At 40.3% G+C, this 25,247-nt stretch overlaps 1 protein-coding gene across 4 annotated transcripts in view; it reads right to left on the bottom strand.

The window, feature by feature from the left end:
* The window catches only part of NOL6 (nucleolar protein 6), a 251,230-nt gene that overhangs the window by 98,450 nt on the left and 127,533 nt on the right, over nt 1-25,247 (bottom strand). For all 4 annotated transcript variants that reach the window (XM_053701046.1, XM_053701045.1, XM_053701042.1 and 1 more), the window contains exons 17-20: nt 19,585-19,702; nt 18,124-18,278; nt 12,396-12,559; nt 11,601-11,753 (exon numbers count right to left, since the gene is read on the bottom strand). In XM_053701046.1, coding sequence (XP_053557021.1) covers nt 11,601-11,753; nt 12,396-12,559; nt 18,124-18,278; nt 19,585-19,702 — 590 coding nt within the window. The remainder of the gene's footprint in view (nt 1-11,600; nt 11,754-12,395; nt 12,560-18,123; nt 18,279-19,584; nt 19,703-25,247) is intronic.

The raw sequence follows: 25,247 nt of genomic DNA, 5'->3' as shown, positions 1-25,247 counted from the left end.
GATACACTTAGCTTTGGTAGATTCAGCACTTGACAGCGATTTTCCTGTAGTATCTTCTGACTCAGATGCAACGTGAGACATCTTGCAATATGTAAGAGAAAAAACAACATATATATAAAGCAAAATTGATCAAATTCCTTAAATGACAGTTTCAGGAATGGGAAAAAATGCCAAAGAACAAGCTTCTAGCAACCAGAAGCAATAAAAAATAAGACTTAAATAATGAGGAGACTAAAGCGACGCCCATATTATTTGGCGCCTAAATGCTTTTGGCGCCAAAATGACGCCACATCCGGAACGCCGACATTTTTGGAGCAAAATAACGTCAAAAAATGACGTAACTTCCGGCGACACGTATGACGCCGGAAACGGAAATAGAATTTTTGCGCCAAAAAAGTCCACGCCAAGAATGACGCAATAAAATGAAGCATTTTCAGCCCCCGCGAGCCTAATAGCCCACCGGGAAGAGTCAAATTTTTGAAGGTAAGAAAAAATGATTAAATCAAAAAATGCATTATCCCAAATATGAAACTGACTGTCTGAAAATAAGGAAAGTTGAACATTCTGAGTCAAGGCAAATAAATGTTTGAATACATATATTTAGAACTTTATAAACAAAGTGCCCAACCATAGCTTGGAGTGTCACAGAAAATAAGACTTACTTACCCCAGGACACTCATCTACATATAGCAGATAGCCAAACCAGTACTGAAACGAGAATCAGCAGAGGTAATGGTATATATAAGAGTATATCGTCGATCTGAAAAGGGAGGTAAGAGATGAATCTCTACGACCGATAACAGAGAACCTATGAAATAGACCCCGTAGAAGGAGATCACTGCATTCAAATAGGCAATACTCTTCTCACATCCCTCTGACATTCACTGCACGCTGAGAGGAAAACCGGGCTCCAACTTGCTGCGGAGCGCATATCAATGTAGAATCTAGCACAAACTTACTTCACCACCTCCATCGGAGGCAAAGTTTGTAAAACTGAATTGTGGGTGTGGTGAGGGGTGTATTTATAGGCATTTTGAGGTTTGGGAAACTTTGCCCCTCCTGGTAGGAATGTATATCCCATACGTCACTAGCTCATGGACTCTTGCTAATTACATGAAAGAAATATTGATTGGTAATCTCGCCTCTTGAGATTTCCAAACCCCCTGCGCTGTGAGAGATCCCCAGACAGCTCCCCAACATGAAAGACTCGCATCTGTTGTGATCACAGTCCAAGCTGAACGAACAAAAGAAGCCCCTTGAACTAAACAATGGTGATCTAACCACCAAGTCATAGATAGTTGAACATTGGGATTTAAGGATATTAATTGTGATATCTTTGTATAATCCCTGCACCATTGGCTCAGCATACAAAGCTGAAGAGGTCTCATGTGAAAACAAGCAAAGGGGATTGCGTCCGATGCTGCAGTCATGAGACCTAAAACCTCAATGCACATAGCTACTGAAGGGAATGATTGAAACTGAAGGTTCCGACAAGCTGAAATCAATTTCAGACGTCTTTTGTCTGTTAGAGACAAAGTCATGGATAATTAATCTATTTGGAATCCTAAAAAGGTTACCCTTGTCTGAGGAATCAAGGAACTTTTTGGTAAATTGATCCTCCAACCATGTCTTTGAAGAAACAACACTAGTTGATTCGTGTGAGATTCTGCAGAATGTAAAGACTGAGCAAGTACCAAGATATCGTCCAAATAAGGAAACACTGCAATACCCCGCTCTCTGATTACAGAGAGTAGGGCACCAAGAACCTTTGAAAAGATCCTTGAAGCTGTTGCTAGGCCAAAAGGAAGAGCAACAAATTGGTAATGCTTGTCTAGAAAAGAGAATCTCAGAAACTGATAGTGATCTGGATGAATCGGAATATGAAGAATGCATCCTGTAAGTCTATTGTGGACATATAATGCCCCTTGCTGAACAAAAGGCAGAATAGTCCTTATAGTCACCATCTTGAATGTTGGTATTCTTACATAACGATTCAGAATTTTTAGATCCAGAACTGGTCTGAAAGAATAATTCTTTTGAACAATGAAAAGATTTGAATAAAACCCCAGACCCCGTTCCTGGAAAGGAACTGGCACAATTACCCCAGATACCTCTAGGTCTGAAACACACTTCAGGAAACCCTGAGCCTTTACTGGGTTCACTGGAATGCGTGAGAGAAAAACATTTCTCACAGGCGGTCTTACTTTGAAACCTATTCAGTACCCTTGAGAAATAATGTTCTGAATCCAATGATTTTGGATTGAATTGATCCAAACATCCTTGTAAAATCTTAGTCTGCCCCCGACCAGCTGCGCTGGAATGGGGGCCGCACCTTCATGCAGACTTGGGGGCTGATTTTGATTTTTTAAATGGCTTGGATTTATTCCAGACTGGAGAAGGCTTCCAATTGGAAACCGTTCCCTTAGGGGAAGGGTCAGATTTCTGTTCCTTATTTTGACTAAAGGAACAAAAACGGTTAGCAGCCCTAAATTTACCCTTAGATTTTTTATCCTGAGGCAAAAAAGCTCCCTTCCCCCCAGTGACAGTTGAAATAATAGAATCCAACTGAGAACCAAATAATGTATTACCTTGGAAAGAGAGAGATAGCAACGTTGATTTAGAAGTCATATCAGCATTACAAGATTTAAGCAATAAAGCTCTTCTAGCTAATATAGCTAAAGACGTATCTTACATCAATTCTAATGATATAAAAAATGGCATCACAAATGAAATTATTAGCATGTTGAATTAACTTAACAATGCTATACACATTATGATCTGGTACTTGTTGTGCTAAATTTTCCAACCAAAAGGTTGAAGCAGCAGCAACATCAGCCAAAGAAATAGCAGGCCTAAGAAGATGGCCTGAACATAAATAAGCCTTCCTTAGAAAAGATTCAAGTTTCCTATCTAAAGGATCTTTAAAAGAAGTACTATCTGCCGTAGGAATAGTAATACGTTTAGCAAGAGTAGCGATGGCCCCATCAACTTTGGGGATCTTTTCCCAAAACTCCAATCTATTAGTCGGCAAAGGATACAGTTTCTTAAACCTTGAAGGAGTAAAAGAAGTACCCAGTCTATTCCATTCCCTAGAAATTACATCTGAAATAGCATCAGGAACTGAAAAACCTCTGGAATAACTACATGAGGTTTAAAAAACGAATTTAAACTTTTACTGGTTTTAATATCAAGAGGACTAGTCTCCTCCATATCTAATGCAATCAACAACTCTTTTAATAAGGAATGAATATACTCCATTTTAAATAAATGAGGATTTGTCAGTGTCAATATCTGAGGTAGAATCTTCTGAACCAGATAGATCCTCATCAGAGATAGATAAATCAGAATGCTGTTGGTCATTTAAAAATTCATCAAATTTATTAAAAGTTTTAAAAGACCTTTTACGTTTATTAGAAGGTGGTATGACAGACAAAGCCATCTGAATGGAATTAAACAAATTCTCTCACATTAACAGGAATATCCTGAACATTAGATGTTGAAGGAACAACAATAGGTAATGGATTACTACTAATGGAAATATTGTCTGCTTTTGAAAGTTTATCATGACAACTAGCACAAACTACAGCCGGAGGAACAGTTACCACAAGTTTACAACAAATGCACTTAGCTTTGGTAGAACCGACATCAGGCAGCAGGTTTCCAGTAGTAGATTCTGATACAGGGTCAGCTTGAGACATCTTGCAATATGTAATAGAAAAAATAACATATAAAGCAAAATTATCAATTTCCTTATATGACAGTTTCAGGAATGGGAAAAAATGCAAACAAAATAAGCCTCTGGAAACCAGAAGCAAAATGAAATAAGGACTTAAATAATGTCAAAAATCTGGCGTCAAGTATGACGCACAACTGACAAAATATTTTTTGGCGCCAAGAACATCTGCAACAAACACGAGCATCATAGATGACGCAACTACGTGAAAACTCTCAGCGACAACTAAGACGCCAGAAATTACGAAATTGCGTCAAACGTCAATAAACGTCATTCTCGCGCCAAAAAAGTCTCACGCCAAGAATGACGCTATAAATTATAGCATTTTGCTCTCCCGCGAGCCTAACAGCCGCAATTTAGAAAAGAAAAATTTTCAAAGTAATTTTCAGGTAAGAATTCATACATTTCCCAAAAAAACATAATTTATGCTTACCTGATAAATTCCTTTCTCCTGAAGTGTAGTCAGTCCACGGGTCATCCATTACTTATGGGATATTAACTCCTCCCTAACAGGAAGTGCAAGAGGATCACCCAAGCAGAGCTGCTATATAGCTCCTCCCCTCTACGTCACACCCAGTCATTCGACCGAAAACCAAACGAGAAAGGAGAAACTATAGGGTGCAGTGATGACTGGAGTATAATTTAAAATTTAGACCTGCCATAATAAACAGGGCGGCCCGTGGACTGACTACACTACAGGAGAAAGGAATTTATCAGGTAAGCATAAATTATGTTTTCTCCTGTTAAGTGTAGTCAGTCCACGGGTCATCCATTACTTATGGGATACCAATACCAAAGCTAAAGTACACGGATGACGGGAAGGACAGGCAGGATCTTTATACGGAAGGAACCACTGCCTGAAGAACCTTTCTCCCAAAAACAGCCTCCGAAGAAGCAAAAGTGTCAAATTTGTAAAATTTGGAAAAAGTATGAAGAGAAGACCAAGTTGCAGCCTTGCAAATCTGTTCAACAGAGGCCTCATTCTTAAAGGCCCAAGTGGAAGCCACAGCTCTAGTAGAATGAGCTGTAATCCTTTCAGGAGGTTGCTGTCCAGCAGTCTCATAGGCTAAATGTATTATGCTACGAAGCCAAAAAGAGAGAGAGGTAGCAGATGCTTTTTGACCTCTCCTCTGTCCAGAATAAACGACAAACAGGGAAGAAGTTTGGCGAAAATCTTTAGTTGCCTGTAAATAAAATTTCAGGGCACGGACTACGTCTAGATTGTGCAGAAGTCGTTCCTTCTTTGAAGAAGGGTTAGGGCACAATGATGGAACAACAATCTCTTGATTGATATTCTTGTTAGTGACTACCTTAGGTAAGAACCCAGGTTTAGTACGCAGAACTACCTTATCTGAATGAAAAATCAGATAAGGAGAATCACAATGTAAGGCTGATAACTCAGAGACTCTACGTGCCGAGGAAATAGCCATTAAAAACAGAACTTTCCAAGATAACAGCTTGATATCAATGGAATGAAGGGGTTCAAACGGAACACCCTGTAAAACGTTAAGAACTAAGTTTAAGCTCCACGGTGGAGCTACAGTCTTAAACACAGGCTTAATCCTAGCCAAAGCCTGACAAAAAGCCTGAACGTCTGGAACTTCTGACAGACGTTTGTGTAAAAGGATGGACAGAGCTGAGATCTGTCCCTTTAAAGAACTTGCAGATAAACCCTTTTCTAAACCTTCTTGTAGAAAAGACAATATCCTAGGAATCCTAACCTTACTCCATGAGTAACTCTTGGATTCGCACCAGTGTAAGTATTTACGCCATATCTTATGGTAAATTTTCCTGGTAACAGGTTTCCTAGCCTGTATTAAGGTATCAATTACTGACTCCGAAAATCCACGCTTTGATAAAATCAAGCGTTCAATTTCCATGCAGTCAGCTTCAGAGAAATTAGATTTTGATGTTTGAAAGGACCCTGAATTAGAAGGTCCTGTCTCAGAGGCAGAGACCAAGGTGGACAGGATGACATGTCCACTAGATCTGCATACCAGGTCCTGCGTGGCCACGCAGGCGCTATTAGAATCACTGATGCTTTCTCCTGTTTGATCCTGGCAATCAAACGAGGAAGCATCGGGAAGGGTGGAAACACATAAGCCATCCTGAAGATCCAAGGTGCTGTCAAAGCATCTATCAGGACCGCTCCCGGGTCCCTGGACCTGGACCCGTAACAAGGAAGCTTGGCGTTCTGGCGAGACGCCATGAGATCTATCTCTGGTTTGCCCCAACGTCGAAGTATTTGGGCAAAGACCTCCGGATGAAGTTCCCACTCCCCCGGATGAAAAGTCTGGCGACTTAGGAAATCCGCCTCCCAGTTCTCCACGCCTGGGATGTGGATCGCTGACAGGTGGCAAGAGTGAGACTCTGCCCAGCGAATTATCTTTGAGACTTCCATCATCGCTAGGGAACTCCTTGTCCCTCCCTGATGGTTGATGTAAGCCACAGTCGTGATGTTGTCCGACTGAAACCTGATGAACCTCAGAGTTGCTAACTGAGGCCAAGCCAGAAGGGCATTGAGAACTGCTCTCAATTCCAGAATGTTTATTGGAAGGAGACTCTCCTCCTGAGTCCATGATCCCTGAGCCTTCAGGGAATTCCAGACAGCGCCCCAACCTAGTAGGCTGGCGTCTGTTGTTACAATTGTCCAGTCTGGCCTGCTGAAGGGCATCCCCCTGGACAGATGTGGCCGAGAAAGCCACCATAGAAGAGAATCTCTGGTCTCTTGATCCAGATTCAGCATAGGGGACAAATCTGAGTAATCCCCATTCCACTGACTTAGCATGCACAATTGCAGCAGTCTGAGATGTAGGCGTGCAAAAGGTACTATGTCCATTGCCGCTACCATTAAGCCGATTACCTCCATGCATTGAGCCACTGACGGGTGTTGAATGGAATGAAGGACACGGCAAGCATTTAGAAGTTTTGTTAACCTGTCCTCTGTCAGGTAAATTTTCATTTCTACAGAATCTATAAGAGTCCCCAAGAAGGGAACTCTTGTGAGTGGTAAGAGAGAACTCTTCTCTTCGTTCACTTTTCACCCATGCGACCTTAGAAATGCCAGTACTAACTCTGTATGAGACTTGGCAGTTTGGAAGCTTGACGCTTGTATCAGAATGTCGTCTAGGTACGGAGCTACCGATATTCCTCGCGGTCTTAGTACCGCCAGAAGAGAGCCCAGAACCTTTGTAAAGATTCTTGGAGCCGTAGCCAACCCGAAGGGAAGAGCTACAAACTGGTAATGCCTGTCTAGGAAGGCAAACCTTAGATACCGGTAATGTTCCTTGTGAATCGGTATGTGAAGGTAGGCATCCTTTAAATCCACTGTGGTCATGTACTGACCTCTTTGGATCATGGGTAAGATTGTCCGAATAGTTTCCATTTTGAACGATGGAACTCTTAGGAATTTGTTTAGGATCTTTAAATCCAATATTGGTCTGAAGGTTCCCTCTTTTTTGGGAACCACAAACAGATTTGAGTAAAACCCTTGTCCGTGTTCCGACCGCGGAACTGGGTGGATCACTCCCATTAGTAAGAGGTCTTGTACACAGCGTAGAAACGCCTCTTTCTTTATCTGGTTTGTTGACAACCTTGAAAGATGAAGTCTCCCTTGTGGAGGAGAAGCTTTGAAGTCCAGAAGATATCCCCGAGATATGATCTCCAACGCCCAGGGATCCTGGACATCTCTTGCCCAAGCCTGGGCGAAGAGAGAGAGTCTGCCCCCCACTAGATCCGTTTCCGGATCGGGGGCCCTCACTTCATGCTGTCTTAGGGGCAGCAGCAGGTTTTCTGGCCTGCTTGCCCTTGTTCCAGGTCTGGTTAGGTTTCCAGCCTTGTCTGTAGCGAGCAACAGCTCCTTCCTGTTTTGGAGCAGAGGAAGTTGATGCTGCTCCTGCCTTGAAGTTACGAAAGGCACGAAAATTAGACTGTCTAGCCCTTGGTTTGGCTCTGTCTTGAGGCAGGGCATGGCCTTTACCTCCCGTAATATCAGCGATAATTTCTTTCAAACCGGGCCCGAATAATGTCTGCCGCTTGAAAGGTATGTTAAGCAATTTAGATTTAGAAGTTACATCAGCTGACCAGGATTTTAGCCACAGCGCTCTGCGCGCCTGAATGGCGAATCCGGAATTCTTAGCCGTAAGTTTAGTTAAATGTACTACGGCATCAGAAATAAATGAATTAGCTAGCTTAAGGGTTTTAAGCTTGTGTGTAATCTCATCTAATGGAGCTGAGTCAAGGGTCTCTTCCAGAGACTCAAACCAAAATGCTGCCGCAGCCGTGACAGGCGCAATGCATGCAAGGGGTTGCAATATAAAATCTTGTTGAACAAACAATTTCTTAAGGTAACCCTCTAACTTTTTATCCATTGGATCTGAAAAGGCACAGCTATCCTCCACCGGGATAGTGGTACGCTTAGCTAAAGTAGAAACTGCTCCCTCCACCTTAGGGACCGTTTGCCATAAGTCCCGTGTGGTGGCGTCTATTGGAAACATTTTTCTGAATATAGGAGGGGGTGAGAAAGGCACACCGGGTCTATCCCACTCCTTAGTAACAATTTCAGTAAGTCTCTTAGGTATAGGAAAAACTTCAGTACTCGTCGGTACCGCAAAATATTTATCCAACCTACACATTTTCTCTGGGATTGCAACTGTGTTACAATCATTCAGAGCCGCTAACACCTCCCCTAGTAATACACGGAGGTTTTCCAGCTTAAACTTAAAATTTGAAATGTCTGAATCCAGTTTATTTGGATCAGATCCGTCACCCGCAGAATGAAGCTCTCCGTCCTCATGTTCTGCAAATTGTGACGCAGTATCAGACATGGCCCTAGCATTATCAGCGCACTCTGTTCTCACCCCAGAGTGATCTCGTTTACCCCTAAGTTCTGGCAATTTAGACAAAACTTCAGTCATAACATTAGCCATGTCTTGTAAAGTGATTTGTAATGGCCGCCCTGATGTACTTGGCGCTACAATATCACGCACCTCCTGAGCGGGAGATGCAGGTACTGACACGTGAGGCAAGTTAGTGGGCATAACTTCCCCCTCGTTGTCTGGTGAATGTTGCTTAACTTGTACAGATTAGCTTTTATTTAAAGTAGCATCAATGCAATTAGTACATAAATTTCTATTGGGCTCCACCTTGGCTTTTGAACATATTGCACAAAGAGATTCCTCTGTGTCAGACATGTTTAAACAAACTAGCAATTAGACTAGCAAGCTTGGAAATACTTTTCAACTGAATTTACAAGCAATATGCAAAACGTTACTGTGCCTTTAAGAAGCACACAAAAAAACTGTCACTTTGATATAACAATGAACCGGTTTAGTTATAGCAATAAATTTTTCATATGAAATGCATTAATTTAGCAAAGGATAGCACCCATCAGCAAATGGATTATTAACCCCTTAATACCAAAAACGATTGACAAATAAATACGTTTTTTATCACAGTCAAAGCACAGTCTCACAGGTCTGCTGTAAGTGATTACCTCCCTCAAACTAGTTTTGGAGACCCCTGAGCTCTGTAGAGACGTCCTGGATCATGCAGGGAGAATAAGGAAGACTGTGACTGAATTTTTAATGCGTAGTAAAAGCGCCAAAAATAGGCCCCTCTCACTCTTAATACAGCAGTGGGGAAGCTCAGTAACTGATTTTATGCAAAATAAACGACAGCCAAGTGGAAAATAATGCCCATAAATTTTCACCAAGTACCTCAGAGAAAAAAACGATTAACCTGACAGTAAACGTTTTAAATATATGAATAAGAATAAAAGCCTGTTGCTAGTCGCTATCACTGCAGAGAGGCTAGAGTTATATGTAAACAGTATTTTCTTATTGAAGTGCCATTCCCCAGAAATACTTTGGTGCCAACATACATACATAACAGCCTGATACCAGTTACTACTACTGCATTTAAGGCTGTACTTACATTATATCGGTATTAGCAGTATTTTCTCAGTCAATTCCATTCCTTAGAAAATAATATACTGCAACATACCTCTTTGCAGGTGAACCCTGCCCGCTGTCCCCTGTTCTGAAGTTACCTCGCTCCTCAGAATGGCCGAGAACAGCAAATGGATCTTAGTTACGTCCGCTAAGATCATACACAAACTCAGGTAGATTCTTCTTCTAATACTGCCTGAGAAGAAACAACACACTCTGGTGCTGTTTAAAATAACAAACTTTTGATTGAAGTAATAAAAAACTAAATTTAATAACCACACTCCTCTCACACATCCTATCTATTAGTTAGGTGCAAGAGAATGACTGGGTGTGACGTAGAGGGGAGGAGCTATATAGCAGCTCTGCTTGGGTGATCCTCTTGCACTTCCTGTTAGGGAGGAGTTAATATCCCATAAGTAATGGATGACCCGTGGACTGACTACACTTCAGGAGAAATTAAACTGGCAGTCTGTAAGAAGGAAATATACTGATTAACCTGAATCATGGCAAATATAATTACAAACATTATATTTAGAACTTTACATATAAAGTGCCAAACCATAGCTGAGTGTGTCTTAAATAAAAGGAAAACATACTTACCAAAAGACACTCATCTACATAAAGTAGATAGCCAAACCAGTACTGAAACGAGAATCAGTAGAGGTAATGGTATATAAGAGTATATCGTCGATCTGAAAAGGGAGGTAGGAGATGAATCTCTACAACCGATAACAGAGAACCTATGAAATAGATCCCCGTTAGGATGACCATTGTATTCAATAGGTAATACTCCCTTCACATCCCTCTGTCATTCACTGCACTCTGAGAGGAACCGGGCTTCAGCACGCTGAGAAGCGCATAACAACGTAGAAATCTAGCACAAACTTACTTCACCACCTCCATAGGAGGCAAAGTTTGTAAAACTGAATTGTGGGTGTGGTGAGGGGTGTATTTATGGGCATTTTGAGGTTTGGGAAACTTTGCCCCTCCTGGTAGGAATGTATATCCTATACGTCACTAGCTCATGGACTCTTGCCAATTACATGATAGAAATCTAATCTAACACCTCACTTTGCCACTTCCCATCACTAACGTAGGCAAAAAGAATGACATGAGTGGGAGGGAGGGGAGGAGCTATTTAACAGCTCTACTGTGGTGCTCTTTGCCTCCTCCTGCTGACCAGGAGGTGAATATCCCATTAGTAATTAAGATGATCCGTGGACTCATCGTGTCTTAAAAAAAGAAAACGAAATTTATGCTTGCCTGATAAATTTATTTATTTCTTGACACGGTGAGTCCACGGCCCGCCCTGTTTTTCAGACAGTTTTTTGGTATTTAAGCTTCAGGCACCTCTGCACCTTGTGTTATTTCCTCTCTCTCCTTCGGTCGAATGACTGGGGTTTGTGTGAAGGGAAGTGGTACTTACCAGCTTTGCTGTGGTGCTCTTTGCCTCCTCCTGCTAGCCAAGAGTGATATTCCTAACAGTAATTGATGACGATCCGTGGACTCACCATGTCAAGAAAGAAAGAAATTGATCAGGTAAGCATAAATTTAGTTTTCCAGCTTTTGTACATTCTTATCTGAGATCACTATCCTGCACTTTTGTGCACGCCTCATTAACTCACCGGCTACTACAGAAGGACACAATATAATGTTACTAACACAAACGCAATTAGGTGTTTTTAAAGTGCCTGAATAGCCACCTTCACAACTATATAAAGTGATCACTAAAATTTACAACAGAAAGCACACGATTTGTGCAGACAGTATCACCAATCAAATACGTCGTCAGTGTACAGCCAAAACCACCACAGGTAAAATTACTAGTATACTACACTATCCCCTATTTAAAAATGCCTTGTATAGAGACGGCACAGAGCAAAGCCAACATTAATACTGTACAAGACCACAGTGCATACCTGGGAGCCACAAACGGTGCTGGGTGCAAGAACAGATGTGTTACCAGCAGATCTACGCACTCATCTGAAAAGTCGTCCCCAAGAAGTTGCGCTCTTATCCACCTCTTTGCCAGACGTGATGTGCCCCCGAATGCTGGGTATTGCTGGTGGAGACTAGTTAGAGAATAAGAAAAGTCATCGGGCAACACTAGATAATGAAAATAATCCAACAATGCAAAAAGGTTCTGTATCTGGTATGTTTAATAGGTAAGGCCTTTACTCTGCAACTATATTTAAAGGAACATAAAAGTAGACAAAATAAAATGCTATACTCTATTACATGCTACAATAATGCATTAAGAAAATGCTATGTCTAACCCCTGCAAAGGTACTTCTACTGCAGAGCTGAACATGGCTGGCAGTTGATGGCTCTGCTATGCACATATTACTGTCATCATTGGCTCACTGGCTTTAATCAGCTTAGGACCGGTAGTTCACTGTCACTCAAGAGCAGATTTTAATAACTATGTGCTTAAACACATTATAAGCAAACAATAGTGCAATATGAAAATTCTCTAACAGTACTTTTATTGCAGTTTTATAGCCCTTTAATTTAAAAAATAAAGTCTCATTAAAATATCTGCATGGTTAAGCCCATTTGTGTCTGAAAATGAGAAAACCACATCATCAGTATTTTATCAGTTACTTCTTCTGAAGCAGGTGCTCCAGAGAATACAGGTTGATATAATTATTGGTGTCATCTGCCATCAATATGTGACAGACAGCCAATCAGAAAGCCTGTTGATTGATACCCACCCATGCAGTGTGCTGGTTAGAAAAGTCAGGTGGACGGTTTCTAATTCCAGCTCTAACGATTCCTCTGTGTCGCGGTATTTCAGCATCCCCTCCGGTGTAACAAACTCCTTCATGTACTGTGGCTCTCTGTGATATGCAACTTTAACCCGAAACACAAAGCCATCCTGGATTAAACAGACATATATATATTTAGCATTATCTTTTGGCTAGAGTAGTGAATAAGATGATACGCTGAACATGATGTAGTATTCCATATAACAGCTACACTGATAAAATATTATACAAGCAACCTGTAGAGGAAGTCACAGCAGGCAAATCTCTGCCTTCACTTGTTGCTACTACACACTGTTTGGAATACTCCTATGCAAAAACCGATGTAACCTCAGTTTGTGACTGAAGCTACCACATTCCACAGCTTCTTCTGCAGGTTGCTTTTATAACTGCTACACACAACGCTGCAGCACATAGGCTCAGGAGCGTGCACGTGCCTTAAGCACTACCTAAGAAGGCTTTCATTGAAAAGGGACCAAGCTTCAGCCAAGGAGCCCAAGAGAAAGAGGACTATTACATAAATGTAACGCTCAGAATCAAAGTTTAATTTTCATGACGGCCCCTTTAAAGTTTTGTGCATGCTTGTTACACAAATTAGTAAATATGATCATTTCCTAGTTAAATAACAAGTTTATAAAACAATATTGCTCAAATTAAATAACACTTGCACACAACTAAATGGCAATTATGTTTATTGATGACTGCAAGCAAGTACACAGACATTTAAAAAAAGAATTCCAAAAATTGATGTCATGAATTGATATAGGAGTAAATTAGAAAGTGCTTAACCCTTAACGACCAGCACTGTACCGTGCACAACACTGGTCATTATGCCCTTTCCCCACCGTCATGGGCGCCTCTCTGCTGCAATCTCGATAAAAATAGTGAGATTGCGCTATGTCTGCATGCCCCACAAGTGGGGCACTGCAGAAATAGACAGGCACAGTTACTGATGCCCTCTCTGTATCGGACATTGGTGGTGCCTATCGTCGGTGGGTGGGAGGATAAGGAGAGAGGGGGGTGGGCAGCCCATTGCTGGAGGGGAGCGGGAGCAGGTGGGACCGCTACACTACAGGGGGGGGGGGGGGGGGGGGGGGATTGATTACAGGGCAGTGAGTCCCTTTAATATGACGATCTCTTATCACTCACCTCACCCCAGAGTAGAGGGAAATAATGCTTTACTGCAGCTTTACTACAGATGCTATTCTGCCAGGGGCACCTCTCCCACAAGGACTACAACTCTATCAACAGCAACACAGCAAGCTATGTTTCTGACCCTATCTATGGCGCTCTCTCACCTTATTAAATTGAGAAAACAAGAGGTAGTGTGTAATACCAATCAAGCTGATCTCCCATAGACAAATAAGTGTGTATATATTTTTTCAAGTGCAACCTATATATAGGTTTCTTCATTACTGGCTATACTGTTCCGCTTGTTGCTGCTAATATATTTTAGTACAATGGAAACAGCAACAATTGGGGAAGCACCTAGAGATGAAAACTTTTTCTCTCTCCTACCTGCTACAGAGAGAGTTAACGATGTTCTGGAATATGAACAGATATTTTCCTCAAGCAAGGGGGCTTTATCCTTAAGCAGCCTTTTTGAAGCTATGGAAGCCCTGTTGATTAAAGAAATAAAATTGCAATGGGACATCTGGACTTTTAATAGATATATGGAGGAGGGCAGGATTCCAAGGGGCCTTCGTGTATATAAATTCCCAACTTTTGATGTGGATCCCAGTAATGTGGAATTTATCAAGGGTTGGAATGAAGTACTGTCTGATTGTTCATCTAGACTGATGATTATTCTTAGGGATCATAAAGTCTCTCAATTGTCTGTTGTGAAGTCAGAGATCAAGGACTTACAGTGTGAAATGGACAAGCGTGTCATTGAACCTCAGTTTGAAAAATTTGATGGTATATTAAGGAGTATGGTGGCTAAGAGTAAGAGTACTATAATGGATAATAAGCATACCAAATTTTTAAGAGACAGGTCCGTTTACCAAACAAATTCAGTATATATTTGGAATAGGAAGAAGAGAGGAGAGTTTAGAAAGTTCCAAGGTGGAAGTAACTCTAGGGGGAGGGGCCACAGACGCAGGGGAGGTAGAAGAAACAGTAACAAGAATGTTTCATTTTCAGGGAGTGATACTGAGTATTCCTCAGATGAAGGGGCAACCCGTCTCTGCGGCTCCTCCTCCTCCTACTGCACCCATTGTAGGGATTCTTAAGAGTACCAGCACCCCCTCTATAGAACCAAAGGCAGTTAGACCTAAAGAAAGGGTTTCTGCAGCTCAAGTTTCAGATCTAGATAAGGTTTTTCCACAGGCCCAGGATCAAGTAGACAACTTGGAGCAGGGGGAGAAAACACCAGCGAGGTATCAGTTGAGAGGCCCCAGGCCTCAGACAAAGTACAAGTAAAACATAATGTTATCAATGTATCCTCTGTAGAGTTAAATACTGATCAGAGGAATGTATTAGGTTATGGTTTAGGTTTTTCACCTACATGCAATTTTAATGTGTTTAATACACTTTTGGATGTTAACCGCTTAATACGTAATCTAACATTGAGAAAATTTTATGGTAATCACGATCTTACACCTGAGGTTGATAATTTACAGGTTGTTACTGAAGAAAATAAACCATTAGGTTTTCATGAGGCCTGTGATGTAATATCTTTGCAAAATTTAGAATTTGAATCTATGCCAATGGGGGAAGAAACAAACGTTGGTACCAGGTTTAAAAAGAAGTCCACATTCTATCCTGTACACAGTAGAGGGTCTGTATTAGAAACTTTTCATCAGAGAGTTGAGAGAGATTTGGTTAAATTGGCCCAAGATATGGAAAAACCGACACAGAATTTAACTAACAAAGAAAGGAAGGCCCTAGCTGACTTACAAAACAATGATGATTTGGTAATACGTACAGCTGATAAAGGAGGATCAGTGGTGATTATGGACAGGAAGGAGTATGTGGATGAGGCTTTACGCCAGCTCCAAAACCCCAATGATTATGAAGTTTTAGGGAGGGATCCTACCCCTCAATTTGGAAGGGAGTTGAGACAGCTTTTGGATGATGGTAGGGACCAGGGCTTCATAGATCAACAAACTTGTGAATATCTTGATGTACACAACATCCTATGATGCCGTGGTTCCACCATCTTCCAAAGGTGCATAAGTCACTAGATCAGATCAAGGGAAGGCCCATTGTGAGTGGGATTGGCTCTTTGCTAGAACACCTCTCGCAATGGGTTGATTCTATTCTCCAGCCACTGGTAGTATCGCTACCAGCCTATTTGAGAGATACCACACATGTGATCAAAACACTGGAAAATATTCAATGGGAAGAAAATAGCGCATGGCTCACAGTTCATGCTGTAGCGCTGTACTCCTCCATACCCCATGAGAAGGGGATACAAGCAGTTGCCTTTTTCCTTAATATGTGTACAGATTACACTCCTGAATTTCAAAGCTTCATAGTACGGACAGTTTCTTTTCTACTTACGCACAATTATTTTAAGTTTGAGGGGGTTTGTTATCTCCAGAGGTGCGGCACTGCCATGGGTGCAAAATTTGCACCATCATATGCAAATTTATATCTAGGCAGATGGGAGCGGTGCCGCATCTTTGGAGATGGCAACCCCTTCAAAGAAAACATCAGATTATATCGTCGATTTATTGACGATCTGCTATTTGTTTGGAGGGGAGACTGCAGGTTTATACCAGATTTTGTCAATTATCTTAATGACAATGACCTAGGTCTGCGGTTCACATTTGAAACTGATCAGATGAAAATCAATTTTCTTGATTTGGCCCTCAGAGGAGAAGTTGGAGAGTCTATAGGGACGGGTGTGTACCGCAAACCCATCTCAGGTAACAATTTGTTACACGGGAAAAGCAGTCAAACCCGAAAAATAAGATATGCAATAGCTAAGGGACAATTCTCAAGAATCAGGAGAAATTGTTCTGATGAAAGAGAATTTGAATTGGAAGCTGATGAACTAGGCAAAAGGTTAAGAGAAAGGAAATATCCTGAACGGGATATTAAAAAGGCAAGGGATACAGTTCAGTCGGTCCCTAGAGAGTCATTACTGTCTAGCAAACAACGGTCTACCAACAAGCAGTTTGAAGGGGTTTACTTTGTCACACAGTTCAGTGCTCAATACCAGTCAGTGTGCAATGTAATAAAGAAACACTTTCCCATTCTAAGGGCCGATGATAATTTGGTAAATTTGGTTGAGAAAGGGATCAGATGTTCATATAAAAAAAGCACCACATTGGGCAACATATTGGCACCAACACAATTAAGAAAGACAAATGTGTCAGCCAGTTCTTGGCTTAGACACTTGGGTATGTACAGATGTGGCAGTGGTCGATGCAAGCCATGCGATTATGTACAAGTAACTCAAGTTTTCAGTTCCTATGTGAATGGAAAACAATACAGGATACAGTCTTGTGTTAATTGCAAATCAAGTTATGTGATCTATCTTATCTCCTGCACTCAGTGTCGGCTACAGTATGTAGGTCTAACGTCTAGAGACATGAGGAGCAGGATAAGGGAGCATTTATCTACCATAAATGTGGGCAAGTCAACCACTCCCTTGGTACAGCACTTTCTGGTTAAACATGGAGGCCATCTTAACACCTTTCAATGGTGTATTATTGAAAAGGTAGTGTTGCCTTCAAGGGGTGGGGACCTGGACCACATTTTGGCAAAAAGGGAGATCTTTTGGATCTTCTAATTAGAAACACGAATACCTAAGGGCTTGAATTCAAAATACGATATGATAAACTTTTGGGAATAAATACAATCTGCCCCACTTGATATCTGATAACTTGTTATTTGGTGCAAGGTTATGACAGATGTATCCATTGCTTATCCCCCTTTTTTCACCATTTCCTATTTATTATTTATTAAGTATTACTATCTTTTTACATCTACATGTTTTTACATGCATATATTTTCATATTTGTTCTACCATCCAGTTCCCACAAAACAATCTTTTCTTTAATGATCTCGATTTGGTATCGGGCATAAACATGTAATATTAACTATGAAGTGGGTAATCTTATATACTTTTTGAATAAGTGGAAAATATTAGCTTGAACACTAGATTGATTATGCTATACTCAGGCTGATTATTCTATAAGGATGTAAGTTTGCTCAGGTACTTGTTAGTTTAAGATAATCCTAATAATGGGAAATTATATATGATGTATAAAAACTAAATGTTTGATGTAAACTTATCAATCATGCTAGGATAATATTAATCAGTTCATTATATCCTTCTAAAAGTTATCAGTGCACAGAAAGTTTAGAATTATATTCACTAATATGTGTTAATTATCAATGGCTGTGCAATAAGAATTTACTGCTCTCTGTGGTGAGGTTAGGGTTAAAATTACTTGAAGCAGACAATTAATTGTTTTAACCAGGTTTTGAAAATTAGCCAATAACAAAATGTTTTGCCTTTTAAATTGTGAGATCAGGCTAAGCACACCAGGCTATGATTACGGCTCACTAAGCCGAAACGCGTAAGCCAAGTGCTTTGTCTGCTCAGATCTTTTTCTCTGTAAGGTGCTTCCCTGCATCATCAGTTTTAAACTTTGTTTACAATAAATTGGACTTTTAACTCACTGGAGTGGATCGACTTCTTTTTACTACTACGCTCTCTCACCTTATACACATCTGTATAGGATGCAGTAGCTTGGCACAGCAGCTGGTGCTGGTTTCTCAGAAGCTCAGCCAGTCTGATCTGAAATGCGGCTTTCACATGCTTGATGGCATCTTTGTCTTGTGGCCATTTTCCACTTCCTTCCATGTGGCAAATAACTGAACAGATGATAAGTTGGATAAAATATGCAGTAAAAACTCAGGGCAGTAAATACTAGAACAAAATTGGAAACTTCTACTACAACCAAAGAAAACAAAAATAAAAATCCTTTTGTAAGAAAACAAGTGATGTACAGGTGATACCTTTAATAGCCAACTAATAGCGGATACAATTGCAAGCTTTCAGGACACTGAGGTCCCTGCGTCAGGCATATTTATATACAGTTTGCAGGGTAAGGTACATGCATTTAGAAATGACAATCAAAGTGTGAACATTTGCTGTGATTTAGCTCTAAGGTCAGAGTCTTGGGAAAGATTTCACAGGGATGTGTGAAGAGTTTGAGAATCATAGAAATAATTACATCGATACGCAAAACGTAATATTTTGTAACCACTTACCAAACATTATGTTTACTCTATCATACTACAGTGCTTTTCTATGGATGTTCCTGGCCTGAATAAATTGAGTTTTCCCTGTCTGCCAGTGAGCAATAGGATGAATAGCCACTCCAGGATGAGAGTGCAATCCACCTCCGTGCTTTGTGTGTATATACGTTATATAATTATATATAAAGTACCTATTGTACATACGTGTGTAGTATAAGGGAGATCTTTTTTTAAACAGTTTAACATTAGAACTTATTTTCCTTAATCATCAGGTTGCAGGTATATACATTAAATGTTAGAAATTATTAAAAGGGACATAAAAATGTTATGTATTATTATTAATAAAGCAAACCACACACACGTTGAAACGAGACTACTTTCCATAAACTGACAACATCTAATACTTATATTAATGTTTATTTATATACCCAATAAGGTACCTTATACCTTATGGAAGAATCACATACTGCAGTTTTCTACCATCAAGGTGCTGCATGTCAATTGCTTGATCAGGGCAGGAGCAAATGTATACCTGTCCTTAAAAAGGACTTTATAACAGGAGATAAATATACTCAAGTGGGTTTTAGGGGTGTATTCCTGACAACAAAACACTGCACATTTTTAAAAACACACAATTTTAAATGCATATAAATATATACTAAATTAGACAGATATTACATAAATTCAGACTAGGATAGGGGTTCTAAGAAAGGTATACTTGCCCAAAAAAACAAAGGTTAACCGCTTCACACCGTTAAGACATTTCATGCCGTCCTAACAGCGCTGGGCTTTAACGCCGTGAGGATGGCATAGAACGCTTACATCAGAACATTGTTGCAATGTTAAACACTTGCTACCGGCATAAAGTGGTTAATATACCGGTGCTTTCAGTACAGATTTTTATTTGTAATTTCTTTACCTTTAATAGGCGACACATAAGCTGGACAAGGTTTCTGCCGCAATGGGATAAGGCTCTTTCTTTCCTTTATGATTTTGTGGAACGACCAATCTGGCTTCACAGAAATGGGAGGAAAGACCTGGCACAGGGAGAGAAAATGGTTCTTTAGGCTTACAAATTAGAAAGCTGCTCAAAATGATTATAAAATTAGTATTGCACTATTGCTAACATAAAACTGTGTTCTACTCCTGTAAATGTTTAAATACATAGTTAAAAGACAGCTGCAAAGCAATAATGCACTACTGGATCCTAACTGAACACATCTGGTGAGCCAAAGACAGGGCATGTGTGTCTAGCTACCAATCAACAGCTAGCTTCTAGTAATGCATTGCTGCTCCTGAGCCTACCTAGGTATGCTTTTCAACAAATGATATCAAGAGCAAAATGAAATTTGATAAGTAAATTGAAAACTCTCTTAAAATGACATGCTCTATCTGAACCGTTAAAGTGATGGTAAACCCAAGTGTATAACAAACGCAAGGATTTACCGTCACTAAAAATAAACATGAGTTTCTCTCATCGTTTTGTAAAAACAGCGTTACACTCACCGTATCTGTTAGGAAAGCATATCGCTAACACAGTGCCTCCGGCCTCCCACGGCACAGCGCTTTCTTCAATGAGGTGACCTTTCCACCTCTAGACTAATAGCGTGTGTGTTAATGGACATCCTAGTCACCTCATTGGAGAAAAGCGATTGCCGTGGGCAGCTGGAGGCACTGTGTTAGTGATATGCTTTCCTAACACTGAGCTCTTGCACATGCTCAGTAGTAGCTGATGCCTCTGAAAGTGTTCATATAACTGTGATTAACTGATGGCTGTCACGTGATACATTTTATGCACACTTTCTGAGGCACCAGCTACTATTGAGTGTGTGCAAGAGCTCACAGTGTACACATGAGTCGGTATTGGCTTATGGCTGTCATGTGATAGTTATATACACACTTTCTGAGGCACCAGCTACTATTGAGCATGTGCAAAAGCTCAAGGTGTATACACAATAGTCTTCGATTGGTTGATGGCTCTCACATGATAGACTCATATGTATACACTGAGCTTTTGCACATGCTCAGTAGAAGCTGGTGCCTCAGAAAGTGTGCATATAAAAAGACTGTGCACAATTTAATAATTAAAGTAAATTGGAAAGTTTCTTAGAAACGGTGACTATGTGAATCAGGAAAGTTTGATATTGACTTTAGTGTCTCTAATGTTAAACAGTTGCATAATCAACACATGTATAATAAAATTACACTTTGAGTGTGTGGTTAAACAAAGAGGAAGGGGCTTTGTTGAGAATGGAAAAAACAGAGGACTTGAGTGCAAGAAAGTTGAAGAATTGGGGAGATTGTAAAAGAGAAAAAGGAAAGAATGTGGTAAAAAAATGTTAGTAGTACTTAGGTGTTAAAGGGGCAGTAAAATTAATTATTATAAAAGAATTCTCAAGTATTTATTATTTTTAATAGATCTGTAACAGAACTATTCACTTTAAAAGAAAAACCTCAGGGGAGTGTTTATCTGCTGTACCTCCCACTTCCTGCTAGGCGGTACAGCCAATCAGATGCTGAACTGCCTGCCTCACAGACTAACATAAGAGCACTTCTTCTGCTGTGTGTTATAAGCTATAGATCTCTAAATATGCAAATATAGAGTAGCTCTGCTCAAGTAAAGTTAGTATCTACTGCAGAGCAGCAGGAGAGCCTGTCTTTAGAGTCTATGGTGTGGTCAACAGACTGGATATACCACCATTCTACTGTGTAGGGGGAAAAAAAAAAAAAAAACTATGGGGTGCAGCAGATACAACATTTAATAACAGGTACGTAGTGTTCTTCCCCAGGATCTATTCAACGGACACATTGCCCAGCTAATTTTACTGACCATCCAGCTGATGTTTAAAACAATATATATAAAAAATTTGCAAATATTACATTTTTTCAAGGGTTGTTGCACAAATTATCATTAAATCAATTCATGTTAAATGAAGCTGGTGAAAAACAGCTGGTGAAATTTTCTGTGTAGATCACTGGACTATGAAAAACAAACAATTATAGATGACTATTTTAGACAATTATTTTAATGCACCGCACATAATTTTTGTATTTGCCAACTCTTCACTAAATGTCCCACAATCATAAATAAATTTAAAATCTAAACTTCAAGTGTATGCTGTTAGCGCAAATGGAAAAACAAAATGTATGCTTACCTGATAAATTATTCTGTTTCCTGGCATGGAGAGTCCACGATTCCATTCAATTACTGTTGGGAATTCAGCTCCTGGCCACCAGGAGGAGGCAAAGACACCACAGCAAAGCTTAAGATCCCTCCCACTTCCCATAATCCCTCAGTCATTTGGCCGAGGGAAAAGGAAAGAGAAACACAAAGGTGCCTGAAGATTACAAAGATAAATTCCGCATTTAAAAATTAGAAAAGGGCGGGTCATGGACTCTCCATGCCAGGAAAGAAAAGTATTTATGAGGTAAACATAAATTTTATTTTCTTTCCAATGGCATGAAGAGTCCACGATTCCCATCAATTACTGTTAGGAACCAATACCCAAGCCAGAGAAGACACAGAATGGACAGGGAGGGAGACCTAAAAGGCAGGCGGACCTAAACTGAAGGCACCACCTCTTGAAGACCCTTTCTCCCAAATGAAGCCACAGCTGAGGCCAAAAAACATCAAATATGTATAACATTGAAAAGGTATGCAAGGAGGCAAAGCAGAAAAATATTACTCCTTTTAGCCCATTGAGCTAAACGTCAGCTCAATCCATGGAATCTTCGTTCTTAAAAGCCAGGAAGAAGCGATAGCACAGTAGAGAGAGACGTAATCCTCTCAGCAGGCTGCTGTCCAGCTGACTCATAACCCAGTATTGTCTAAACTCCCTTGTATCCCAGAAAGACTAAATCAGAGCATAAACCACATCCAGGTTGAGAATCGGACGCTACTTCTGTGAAGGATTAGGACAAAAGGAAGAAACTACAATCTCCTGATTAATATTGTGATCAGAACCTAACACAGAGCGGAGAACACTCTTATTCAAATGGAAAATAAGTTAAGGATTACATAGAATGGCAAAGCAAGTCTAAAAACGTAGAAGAAAAGGCCAACAAAAACAAAACTATTCCAAGATAAAAGTTTAGTATCAACAGAATGCAGCGGCTCAAAAGGTGTCTGCTGCAGAATATAAAGAACTAGATTAAGGCTCTAGAGAGGAGCCACAGGCTTAAACTCAGGCCTGATTCTAACCAGGGCCTAAACAAAAGACTGAAAGTCCAACAAACTGGCTAACTCTCCATGCAACAAAAAACTTAAAAAAGGACAGAAATCTGTCCTTTTAAAGAGCGAAAAAAATAACCCTTCTCCAAACCTTTTTGGAGAAACAATAGAATTCAAAGAAATCGTACCTTGTACCAAGGAAACCCTCAAGACTCGCACCAAGAGAGATAGGTGTGCTAGACCTTAAGATACGTAAGGCAAGGCACATGCTGACGCACCCTTATCAGAGAAACGCAGAAAGATCTAGATAAATTACAATTTGGAAGAGGAATGAACCTTGAAGTAGAAGGTCCTCCCTCAGCGGCAACCTCCACAGGAGGCTGAAGCAATCAGGATTATTAAGGTCAGCTCCTACTGGATGCGAGCAAAACGGAGGAATAACCTGACTGAATACCCACAGAATAGCTAGTGACTCCACCAGCACTGTCTGGGGGTACCTTGACCCGTATCCGGGCAGCTTGGTAATAAGCCGAGAAGCCCTGAGGACTATTTCGGAACCCCCCCTCTGAGGGGTATCTTTGATAATACCTCTGGATGAAGAGCCCCTGAAAAGAATAACCACCTCTGGAAAATGAATATATGAAAATGAATAGGCCACCTCTGGAAAATGAATGACTCGAAATGTGACAATGGAAAGGCTCTGCCCACTGTAGGATGCAATAGACTTCCTTCATCACCAGGGAACTCCCTGTTCCTTCTGCCTGATTGATGAAAACAAAAGAAGAGGGGTCCGATTGAAATCTGAACAATGGGACAGAACTCGGGTGAGACCACGCTACCAGAGCCTTGTAGATAGTATTCAAGGAACCCCAACAGCTCCCCAGCTTGAGAGGCTGGAATATGTAGACACAATCTCCCATGATAGTCTCAAAAGGCACAGGCCTTGGGATAGATGATTCTGATAGAGCCACCCGGAAAGAAGTCTCCCGTGTGTTATCTAGGACGATACGCTGAGACAGATCCGAATGATCGCCAATCCATTGACTGAGATACATAGGTGGAGAGATCTCAGATGGAAGCGGGCAAAACTAATAAATGTCTCTGCATGCCACCATGAGTCCAAAAACTACCATGCACTGCGCCCCGGAAGGGCGAACTGAGGACTGCAGAGGGATCAAATCTGTCAGGAAGATCTTCATGGGGACAGAAGTAGAGCCTGGTATCAGGAACCAGGTAACTCATGTTCTTAAAATTGAAGCCAGACCAGAAATAATTTTGTCCAGGATGACAAATTCCTTCTTGCAAACAAAATTTTAGGTCCCCCTTAGGGATAGGGACCGGAGATAAACCATTCGATTTAAGGACTAAGCCCTCTTAGAAGTAAAAAGTTGATAGAAACATCAATGACACCAGATGTCAGCAAGGACACAAAGAACAGGAAACAAAACCTGAACTAAATTCCAGAGAAAATAAAGTTTGTAGCTCCAAATAAAAAATATTAAAATAATAAAGGAACAATAATGTATTGTACATAGGACTACATAAGTTGTAACAGTCAATAGCAGGAAATCTTCTCACTATGATATTATTAGGATATATTATTTACCCAAAGACATGTTAGCATGAAAATACACAGAATAATGTATTTAAGTCTTTAAGAAAAAAACAAGATGCAACAGGCCAGAGCAGAAAAACTTCTCAATAAGAGAAAGATGACATCATTGAGCCAATACACCTAAATATGTAAGCACGAACATAAACAATAGACAACTAAGAACAGTAATTATGTAATTTACACAGGACCATATGTGAACATAAGTAGAAAATCTCCTCAACATGAGAAAGATGAGATTGAGTCCATGTACTGAAAATAAAATATTAGTGACCAAAGAAAAATATGTATTTTTACATACATTACATTATATGACAAACATAAGCAGTAAAAAATCTCCTCAACATGAGAAAGATTTTATTATTGTGCCCATTCAACAAAATAAAATACAGTATCATGAAATATAAAACACAGAGACATATGTATTTCACATAGGACACTACAAAAGGACATGAGCAGGAAATGTCCTCACACCAGAAAAAATATATTATTGTGCCCATATACACAAATGTCATCATGAAATACATAGAAGTGTCCTAATATCATTAAGACAGAGCAGAAAATGTCCTCAACATGAGACAAATTATAGATTAGTTTCCATATACATATATATGTTAGTATAAACATAAACATATTAGAAAAAGGAAATTCATTCTTACCTGATAAATTTCTTTCTTTTACGATACGATGAGTCCACGAATTACATCCTTACTTGTGGGATATCGCCTCCTGGTCAGCAGGAGGAGGCAAAGAGCACCACAACAGAGCTGTATATATAGCTCCTCCCTTCCCTCCCACT

This window comes from Bombina bombina, chromosome 2 (assembly GCF_027579735.1).
Source record: "Bombina bombina isolate aBomBom1 chromosome 2, aBomBom1.pri, whole genome shotgun sequence".
Classification (NCBI taxonomy): Eukaryota; Metazoa; Chordata; class Amphibia; order Anura; family Bombinatoridae; genus Bombina; species Bombina bombina.
Note: the sequence above shows the minus strand (reverse complement) of the source record. Positions and strands in the feature narration are given on the sequence as shown.